At 35.3% G+C, this 11,488-nt stretch overlaps 1 protein-coding gene across 1 annotated transcript; it reads left to right on the top strand.

Annotated features, from left to right (window-relative positions):
* The first annotated feature begins 4,509 nt into the window (after positions 1-4,509).
* On the top strand, positions 4,510-8,616 carry LOC116002665 (protein IQ-DOMAIN 14-like). The gene is made up of 4 exons (XM_031242825.1): positions 4,510-5,129; positions 6,870-7,070; positions 7,477-7,551; positions 7,634-8,616. The coding sequence occupies exons 1-4, from the start codon at positions 4,683-4,685 to the stop codon at positions 8,384-8,386; spliced, it is 1,476 nt and encodes a 491-aa protein (XP_031098685.1). The 5' UTR covers positions 4,510-4,682; the 3' UTR covers positions 8,387-8,616.
* Positions 8,617-11,488: the final 2,872 nt, after the last annotated feature.

Here is an 11,488-nt window from a genome sequence, read left to right as displayed (position 1 = left end):
AAAAAAAAAAAAAAAAAAAAAAAAAAAAAAAAAACACACAAGACACATACACATGTTATATATTTACTTATTTTTTAAATTTGATATAGATACATAATTTGTGTTCATAAGCACAGAATTTCTCAATACAAGATACAGAAACTCATAACATAAGACACAATTACTAATTTGTTTTAGACTTTTAGGCATAGAATTTCATAACACAAGACACAAAACTCACAACACAAGACACATACGCATATACTAGGGTTCCATAATTTATTGTAAACCCTGATCAATAGTATACGGATTGTATTATTATTAATTTGTCCATTCCCATTCATGGGCTCACAGATATAAGTTTGACTTAAAATCTATTCTTAAAATGGTTAACATATAATCTTCAGGTGATAAGGGAATCCTGCGACTATAATCTAAAAGTATGCACTAGGTAAGTCTCACTTTTATGTAGTAATTCATAAATTATAAATAAAAGGTAAATTATATTCAATATACATTATCGCGAGATACAAGAATCATAATCTAACCACTTAACTACGTACCTCTTTTGGGCAATTAACATATATTCTTAACTATTTTTAAAGATGTGAAGACAACTATTTTAATTTAGTTAAGACAATGGTGAGTGTGTTAAGCCAATCGAGCTTTGGTTATTGTGATCTTCAATTTGGTCTAAACTTCTAGTTCTCAAATTTTAATTTACATGAAATCTCACTGTCACTATCTAAATGTATATTTTTAGTGAAGAACGACATGTGACTAAAAGTATACCAATAGATATCTCATATATATATATATATAGGCGAATTTGAAACTTTTGAATTATTAAGCCAACTGTCCGACCAATTCGACTAGGTATTCCTCTAAAACTCTTTTACATAAACTTTTAAATTATGAAACCAATTGTCCGACCAATTCGACTAAATTTTCTTCTCAGGGTGTGTTTGGTAACTCGGAAAATGATTTCCGGAAATCATTGTCCGGGCTTTTGGTGTTTGGCAACATCTGGAAAATGTGGTCAACGGAAATATTTTCCGTTGACCATGGAAAATGAGCTCATTTTTTGGAAAATGACTTCGTGCGACGTTTTTTTGTAAAAAAAAATAATAAAAAATTCTAATTTCTAATAAATATTATTAGTTTATATATTTTTATATTTTAAATAAAATAATAAAAATATATAATTATACATTTCTACTCATTTCCCACTCATTTTCCAGAAAAATGAACCAAACACACACAGACAGTTTTCCAGAGTACATCCAAACACCGAAAATGAACTCATTTTTCGGAACATTTTTCAGAAGTCATTTTCCAGCTTTCCAAACACACCCTAAAACTCTTTTACATAAAACTTCTAACATCATTCTTAAATACTCGGTGCAACATTGTCGGCGGCAGTTACAAAAGAACTTATGGTTGAAATATTAAAATACTATGAAAATAATATTTAATAGACATATTATGAGTGACATAGTTATCGCTTGAAAGTATCTATTAACATATACTAAATTGTAAACTTAATAGGTTAAAAAAAGGGACAACTATGACTTAGTGGATGATTTTATTGAGTTAACGTGTTTAATTGAGACTTTTTAAAAATTTTAAAGCCTAATTGCTATTTAATTTCATCAATAGTATAAGGCATATCTAACAATTTTCAATAATAATAATAATAATAATAATAATAATAATAATAATAACAACAATAATAATAAATTTAATTTGGAATCAACTCAAAAATAAAAACATGAAGTGACATCGAACTTAACAATTACTTAGACAGTAATTACCTACAATATGAGGTAAAATAGGCTGATTGAATTGCATTTTTTTTCCAAGTTCAATGTTTTATTTGGAATTTTTTTTTAATTCATGACTTAATTGCATGTTTTGAATAAGTTTGATAGCCTATTCCATTCCCACGTAGTTCTCAATGCAAGCAAATTTATTTGTTTGATTTGAAAGGAATTGCAATTTCATCTTTTTCATGGAACTAGAAGCCCTTGAATTCAATTCTGTATTTAAAAAGAAAAAAAGAAAAAAAAAAGATAACCTTAATACAAAAGTACCCTTATTTTTTTTAAACCTAAAATTGATGTATGATCTCGATCTCTCTTGATCATAGCGTATATTTTTTTTCTACTCTCAACACATAACGTCAATCAGTAGGCCAACCTTAATAAATTATGTTTTCTCAAAACTCTATTATCTATGTTATTGATTTCAATTCAATTATAGAGTTTATTTACAACATGTTACATAAATTTCCAAAAGTAAAATTTGAATTTGGTATATGTGTTTTCAATAGCAAAAATTGTATTTTGATTATAATAATAATAGTAAATATAATATTTTAGCCGTTATACTACTTATTTGTTTCAATTTTCATGTATACCAAATATGAAATTAAAATCCCCAATAATTCTATTTTTACGAATCAAACATTAAAATTTAAATTCTCACCTTATTTTTCACTCATGAAATTGTGATTCTTTTTCATCATACTTCCCTCCCTTCAACCAAATACTTCGCAATTGTTTAAATATTTATTGGAAGAAAAAAAAAAGAATGAATAAAAATCATGATCATGTTGTAATTTGGCCTTCTAATTAGCTCAGTTTCTGTGTGATAATTGTACGATAACATGTCGATTCTACGTATGAACAATATTGCAAAATGGAATGGAAGAGTAGAGAGAAAAGTATAACACAACATGTAGAGCACAATAATATATGATCTTCAAGATCCATTTCATTAGGCCTTCACTATCAATTTATATACTAATCCGTACAACCTTTCATATCCTTAACATAAACAATGTAAGAAGTAGAAGGCAATGAATAGTCTCAGGTGTAATCGTCATCAATAAAGTATTTATAACACTCCCCCTTTGCCATTAAATAACTATAATCATGTCTCATTAAAAACCTCCCTAGAAAAACCCAATGAGAAAAACCTAAACGAGTAAAAGAGTACACGAAGTATGTTAAACCATTGTGTTGCACACTATGAACAATGGTGGTAATATAGTAACATAACTGCACACTATGAACAAAGCCTTTAAAAATGTATCGCAACTTATGAAGTACCCAAAACATATATGTAATCATCTAAGAGTAACATATATAATCAGATATGAAAGCATACATATCAAATATATAAGGGTGCACAACAATCATAGGGAAACTGGGAAGCTTGCCAAATTAAATAGATCTTCAAGATCTCCTAAAAATCTTTATCCTCAACTTTCCATTAGTTTCACTCACTGGTTTGCTTCGGCAAATTCACACGATATAATTCACTCTTTCATTATAAAGTTGTTCGATATGATTGCGCAATATGATGTGCTTCAGGAACCCGTGCAGAACCAACCAGACATGCATTATGATTCTTTATCAACAATGGGTTGTGCTTCTTAGCCACAAGGACTACTAAACTCATCTCAGAACATACATGGATACATATACATACAATTTGGCATATAACCACATGTATTTACCATTTCAAAGCATCATGGTTCATGTAGAGCCTAATTCATATACATGATTCGGGAGGATAAATAAAAAAATTTATACGGAGTATTTACAAACTCATGTATTTACCCAAAATTTTAATCATGGCTTGATGAGAGGTTCATATACTCACAATTAGTTAACGAACACGAAATATTCACTTTAATTATCATAAACACACATATACAAATAATTAAATAAAATCAAAAGAGAAAATACTCATTTCGCAGAAAGAAGGATGTGAGATTCCAACTCATACTCGAATGTATGCATATAAATGATCACTATGCACAAACAAAATCATAGATTACCAGAATAAACTGCACAAGACAATATACCAACCATACCGTTCACCGGAAATTATGATAGAGACTCGTGCTGATAACATGTTGCATGTACTTTGACTTTTTAATTAGCTTAGTTTTCGCATGATAGTTGTACGGTAATATGTCAATTGTACGTATGAACAATATTGCAAAATGAAATGGAAGAGTAGAGAGAAAAGTATAACACAATATGTAGAGCACAATAACATAAGATCTTCAATATCTATTTCATTAAGCATTCAATAGCAATTTATACTAATTCATACAATCTTTCATATTCTTAACATAAACAATGTAATAAGTAGAAGATAATAAAGAGTCTCAAGTTTAATGGTCATCAATAAAGTATTTATAACATATTCTTTATATTAAACAATTAAAGCATGTTACATTACAAGGAGTAAAAATGGAAATGTATAATTATTCACGTATGAATCATGCTTTCAAGTTTCAAGTTTCAACCTTGAAGTAAAAAAATGTGTGTTGGATACGGGCATAATTTTGCCAATACAAAATTCCGAACCGAAGTACATATTCTTTGACTTCGATGTTTTCCCACAATAACCCCACCCCCTACTCCACGCACCCACCCCACCCTACCCGCCAAACCCAGTTCGGCTTCAGCTTCAGGCTTATTATATACGCATATATACACACACACACACGCACAGATACATGTATGATATTTCTCTCTCTCTCTCTCGTCATCTCTCAACTGTTCACTATTCACTTCTTACTCTCTCACTCCTCATCTTTTCACCCGCCCGCCTGCCGCCGGAAATTCTCTCAACCACCACCGCCGCCGGTGCAGCGCAACTGCTCCCTGTGAATCAGCAACAGAATGGTGAAAGCCGGGAAGTGGTTCCGGGGGCTACTTGGTCTGAAGAAACCCGAGTGTGCAGCTAATCCGAACCAAAATCCGAGCGCGAAACCGCCGAAGAGGCGATGGAGCTTCGTCAAATCCAACAGAGAGAAGGACGGCGGCCTCGACAAGTCCCAGCGCGGCGCTTCCACGGCGCGGCTCGACGCCGCCGTTGATCCGAGCAAGCATGCCGTGGCGGTGGCGGCCGCGACGGCGAAAGTGGCCGAGGCAGCTATTGCCGCGGCTCAGGCCGCCGCCGCGGTGGTGCAGCTGACGAGTAGTGGCAGGTCCGGCGGTTCCGGCGCCGCCGCGTGGTGTGGCTCCACGGTGAATTCAACGGCGTGCATTAACCGGAACGCCGGAGGTTACGGGATTCGCGAAGAACTCGCGGCCGTTAAGATTCAATCTCACTTCCGAGCCTATCTGGTAACTTTTTTACCCCTACACTTCACATAATTAACAACACGCTTACTCTCTCTCTCATCTACTACGTATAACCCATTCCCACCTGAGGGCAGAAAAGTCTTTTCACACCTGCGAAGAAGCTAGTAAAAATCTTATTAATGACGCCTATACCAGTTCAGCTAACCTCAAACAAAAAATCTGAATCGGTTAAATTCAGATTAATTTCATTGTCAGATTTCTTAAAATTTCTGTTCTAGAATTTAATGGCGAAAACGCGTAGAGCTGTAAATCTTGAAGTAGAAATCTATTTATTTATTTTGGAGAATAAGTAGAAAAGAAATTTATGGGTATGGTTGATAGGATAATGTGAGCTTTGCCAGATTGGTTGCATTTTAGAGCATCATAGACGGCATTGTTTTTTAATTCTTCATTTGCACAGCTTTTAAGGTGGTCGTACAATTCCAGCTTGGCTCCCAACGAGGGAGGGGGTACTGTGTATGATGATAGTCTTACACATATATAGTGGTACTGTGATTTACTATGCAGATACTGAATCCAGACTCTATTTAAGTAAGTGATCTTTGGTTTTTATGACTGGCTCGTGGCTAGCTTGCAAGGCTGACAAAATGTTAAATAGTGGAGGTTGCCTTGGAGGAAAGGGAAAAGGGAAGATTAGTTTAGTTTACTAGGACCAAGACTGGGAAAGGAAATAATTGTCTTGATGAATATTTAATCCCATCTGTCTTTGAAGAATGTTGTTTGTTGTGTTGCCTTCTTGGGATTACTTGACATGAGTTGTTGTGTTTGGATTATGATTTGGTGATGCATACAACTTTTTGTGTTCCCCACAACTCTTTTGGTTGTAGTTAAACCCAGCCTAGTTATCCTAGCTGGCAAAGGACGCAGGGACCTAAATCAGTTTAGGTTACCGAGTGACTGGCTCAAACCAAGGGGCAAGGATTCAAACTTGTGACCTTGTGGTTACAAGGGTGGATCTCTTGCCATCTTGGCTGGGGTTACCCTTGTCTTGGTTGTGATTGTTGATAATGGTTTTGCCATTTTAGTAAATTGGTTTGATAATTGCTTAGTTTCCCCATAAACCCAGAAGTCAGGTACTAGATTTTGGTCTATGTGGTCTTAGGATTATGATGGATTGGTTGGGTTGTGTTTGCTCAGTCTTTACTTAGGACACCAGAGTTCAAATGCTACTGTGGACCACTGAATTTTTAAAGGAGAAGGAACACAAGTAGGGTTATCTTCTTACAGAACATAACCCACAAGGTCCCCACAACTTTTTTATGTTAAGATGAGGGTCATTTCTTGTGTGTATAATGGCGCCAAAAGCACTTTTGTATCTTCCTCCAATTACATCTTTTAAGAGAAGATGGCGATGCCTGAGCTTCTGGGATAAAAAAGGTTCCTAAGTTTATCGTCTTTTGTCATATTTCAATAGCTATACTTTTCGTCTCTTCTTTTCTTTATAGGACTGCCCAATGAGATGTCTTAGTCTTTGGGAATGGCAGCCTTTCACTTTAGAAGACTTTATGGTGTACTGAAATTAAAGTCTTTGTGGCGCCATTACTTTTCAAATTTTCATGCTTTTCTGTGCAAAGCCTCACCAGAAGTGCCATGCCTCACCACTAGAATCTGATATTTTGATTTTTGGAAGTACACAAGTGTTTTATTTTTTAAAAATTATTGTAACATTCACTAATGGTTAATGGTTTATTGATAAACTTAACTATGTTGGGTAATTTGAAGTCGAGGAGAGCTTTACGAGCATTGAAGGCGCTAGTGAGGCTTCAGGCACTGGTTAAAGGTTACCTTGTAAGGAAGCATACTGCCGATATGCTTCGAGGCTTGCAGGCACTAGTAAGAGCCCAATCAAGAGCTAGGTCGGGATTGCCCAAGATTTCTGAATCACCGCATTCGAGCACCAAATCTGTTCAATTTCAGCATCCTGTAAGTGAAATTTTAGTCTCTCTAGGAATTATTCAACTTTGCATCTGATTCTTTTTATAAAGTTTACTCTTCCAGGCTAAAGTTTATTTCTTTAATCATCCATCAAAAGTAATGCAGACCTTTTACTTAAAGCAACTGAACAGGTCATGTGAATAGGGTCCACCGTCTATTTTGATCTTGAGGTTCTAGTTGGCTGCAATTCCTGTTTTTGCTAAACATATATTAGCTGTTTACATCTCTTGGGTTTGGCCTATTAACATATTTTGACTCTTATAGCCAATAAACATATTTCGATATATTGTCTTGGGTTTGGCCTTTATTCTTTGTTTCCCTTTAAAGCAGCAGAAAACCGAGTAGTTAGCTCATTTATGTTTTTGCTGACAAAATGTAAACCGATGGTGTGTAGGGCCCTCCTACTCCCGAGAAATTTGAGCAAGTCATTCATATGAGGAGCGTACAGAATGATGATATCATGCTCAAGGTATTTCCTTTGACATTTTCTATATATGAGGTGTTAGTTAATATAATCGTGCCATGCTAAACGTGTAGCCTCGATAATACAGAGGAATCTTTCAAAGAGGAGAGTAATTGGCGACCAGGAAAAAGTGTGTTCAAATCGAATGGACTACAGGATGGATGCTTGGTCCTGGGAACACCAAGGGTCTTCGAGATCTGGCCCCATTGATGATGGGAAGAGCGACAAGATTCTTGAAATCGACACAGGGAAGCCCGTCTTTCTACCCAAACACAGAAACCTCTTTCACAGTTCTCATCTTAGCTTAAACTCTGACCAATATAGTTACAGCCTAACTACATCAAAGGACTCCACAGCTCACCAAATTGTTCATAGCCCATCTTACTGCGAGGCGCAATCCTTGAGCCCTCAGAACGTCGGTCAACAGATCAACGAAAGCTGCTTCTGCACTGCCGACAATAGCCCTCAATTCTACTCGGCTTCATCCAAAGGCGGGAGTTCAAGGGTAGGACCGTTTACCCCATCCAAGAGTGACTCGAGAAGTTGCCTGAGTGGCTACTCAGACCATCCGAACTACATGTCTTACACCGAGTCAGCAAAGGCCAAGATGCGGTCCCTCAGTGCCCCAAAACAAAGGCCTCAGTATGAAAGGTCGAGCTCAACGAAGCGCTACTCAATCCATGGATATGGCGAGCTGAGAACAAACTCACAAAGGGGCTCGACATTACAGGCCAACTTTACTAGTAAAGCGTATCCTGGCTCGGGTCGCTTGGACAGTTTCGGAATGCCTGTTATTAGAGATCAAGTTGGTTTCAGTGGTGGCCTCTGTCATAGATATTAGACTGCAGACTGCAGTATGCATTATGACCTCTTTTTGTTTTTTTGGCAATGCTAACTTAAAAGTGTAGTTCCAAATGTCCATTGTCCCAGTTTAGGCCCTTCCCTTTTTGAGTCCCGGGGATCACTAAAAACTCTATCTAAGGTTAATTGTAATATGAAAGAATATGATCTATTCCACTTTCCCAGGTACTACCATTCTATATGCAGTTTGAAATGTTTTGTTTGCTGAAATTGTTTATATGGACTCTATTCTAGAGATGGCAACAGGGATAAGTTCAATGTTAGAGCATCTCTAAGAGTGAATTTTTGCAAGGTTTTTGTTAGATTTTTTGTAAGGTGGCGGAGAGAGAAAGTAGGAGAAGTTTTAGGAGATCAGATAAATTTTTTTGGGTCCATTAGATATTAAGTAAATAATCAAAGTTAATTGGTGCGGAAGAAGGGTCAAACGAGCATGTGCACACACTCATTGACTACGTAACGTTTCAGGGCAGTCGGACTATTTTTTTATTTTTTATTTTTTCCTTATCTCCATCTCTTTTCTCAATTGTTGGGCTTGCGCTTATCGTGTCTATGCAACATGCAAGTGCAGCCCTAAGGGTAGACATTTTTTTTTTTTTGTTTTCTTTTTGCATGAACAAAGATTTGAACCCTCGACTTCAAATTTATTTATTATTTAATATTAAATTCAGTTAAACCATTACAATCATTTGATATAATAATTCATTTAATAATATATATTAGAAAACATTGACTTAATTTATAATTAAATTACATATATATAGGACCCAAAGCTCTAATGGACACTACTCCAAGAATAGTCCAAGAGATTTTATTTATTTATTTGTTGAAATAAATTTTTTAAAAATGTATATGTTGACAAAATTCAAAATTATCCTTTAATTATTTTCAAGAACACATACAATTTTTGAACTAAATAATGCAATATATATATATAACACTTCATATATTCACAGTCATTGCGTTTTTTATTGTCCTGAACTTATAAAATGATATAACTGGTCCATGATTCACATTCTGTGTGTTAGCACTTAGCATAACATGGCCCACATTAGTGCTGAGTGAGTGGTACATGTTCCACTTCAACATCACCATTATATTCTTTTGAAAGGCATTGACTAATCTTAACTTGTGCATTAACATTTAACAGAATTATGCATTGATTTGTGGAAGTTGACTGAGTACGTTACGTTCATCAAAATCTTTTGTTTGAAAATCTAAGTAGATGGGACACACATTAGAAATACTCAACCACTGATAAACAAAGCTGTCTGGAGGTTGATGTTTACACTCCATTTATTAATTATTTATTTAGCCCTACAGATATGATATGATAGATCCACTTTTGAATTCAAAATGGATATGATTTGGCCCTTCAACCACCCAGTGGCAAGTGCATGCCGGTCTGCTTATGCTGCTTAGCTGTATGCTCATAGATGTTCAACCAAATGGGTGCAGTAGTGTTAAATTGGTATGTAATTAAATGCATGCATGGCAGGCGCTGAAATGGCTGCACATATATACCTCAAGCACATTGTGCTCAGATAACACCTTTGTAGCTATTCTTAAAGATTGTAGGATCGAACTCTGACGATGAGGTAGTATTATTGACTCTTTAGACTTTAACAGATAAAAAAAATATAGAACATATACTATCTTGTAATAGAGTCAATAGAACTCTCTCTCTCTCTATATATATATATATGAAATGGTTCAAGTGTGGGAAAGAATTCCCGTGCAGTTGTGCGGTTACGCACCTTAAATATTACAATGGCGCACCTTACAAACCACGCACCTTAAGAACACAAATCACGCACCTAAGGTTTTAAAATGGCGCACATTAAGTTTTAACAACTTACGCACCTTAAGCATACAAATCACGCACCTTAAGAAGGAAAACAACGCACTTTAAGAAGTAAAGCCACGCACCTTAAGCTTTAGGTTCACTCACCTTAAGTTTCAACACTGACGCACCTTAAACATACAAACCACGTACCCTAAGAAGGAAAATCACGTACCTTAAGAAGAAAATTAGACACCTAAAGCCTTAGATCGTTACATCTTAAATTTCAACAACTGACGCACTTTAAGCACAAAACCACACACCTTAAGAAGAAAAAACACACACCTTAAGTTTCAGGTTGATGCATCTTAAGCAAAACAATCACGCACCTTAAGCACACAAAAACCACGCACCTTAAGTTTCAAGAACTACTCACCTTAAGCTCACAAGTCACAACACACGCACCTTAACACAAACCCTACGCACATTAAGTACAAAAATCACGCACCATAAGCACAAAAACCACGCACATTTGATCTAGAGGCAAAAATTATCAAATTATCACTGCATTTTTTTAAAAAAGATTTTGATAATCCTGGACATTGATTTAAGCAAGACCAATGGCTCAAATTTAACCGCACAATCGCACACACCCAATCGCACAGGAACTGAATATTATATATATATATATATATATATATATATATATATATATATATATATATATATAGAATCGTGTTCATGTGCGTACCGGTCGCCCATGAGAGAACTGAGAACGAATCGCAGCGCTCCACGTGTCCAGGATGTAGTTGCACCTAACATTATAACTAGGTGCACCTAGGTGCATAAATGTTAACAAGGTAAATTACTTGCATTTGTAAGTGAAAATAGCTTAGGTGCACAAGTGCAAGTAAAATGTATTACAGGTGCAAGTAAATTGTACACTAACCATCAATACTAAGTGCACTTAATGTTATAATTAGGTGCACCTAGGTTGCACCAGGTGCATGAATGTTAACAAGGTAAATTACTTGCACTTGTAAGTGAAAATATGTGCGAAAATAGGTGCACTTGTAAGTAAAAATAGGTGCACTTATAACACAATTACTTGCACCAAAGTTCGAGTTATTTACGAAAATGCCACAGCATCGGTTTTTTTTAAAAATTACATCTGATTCGTTGATCTCGACACGTGGACGTTTGTAAAGCGTTCTCATTTCTTTCGCTTAGGAGCGCCCCCATATATATATATATATATATATATATATATATATATATATATATATATATATATATATATAT

This window comes from Ipomoea triloba, chromosome 13 (assembly GCF_003576645.1).
Source record: "Ipomoea triloba cultivar NCNSP0323 chromosome 13, ASM357664v1".
NCBI classification, from domain to species: domain Eukaryota; kingdom Viridiplantae; phylum Streptophyta; class Magnoliopsida; order Solanales; family Convolvulaceae; genus Ipomoea; species Ipomoea triloba.
This window is presented reverse-complemented; position numbering and strand designations above follow the sequence as displayed.

Coding starts and splice junctions, on each gene's coding strand:
- LOC116002665 (XM_031242825.1), top strand. CDS start 4,683: ATGGTGAAAGCCGGGAAGTGGTTCCGGGGGCTACTTGGTCTGAAGAAA. Junction 7,071..7,476: donor CTGTTCAATTTCAGCATCCT/GTAAGTGAAATT, acceptor GATGGTGTGTAG/GGCCCTCCTACTCCCGAGAA. Junction 7,552..7,633: donor ATGATGATATCATGCTCAAG/GTATTTCCTTTG, acceptor TCGATAATACAG/AGGAATCTTTCAAAGAGGAG.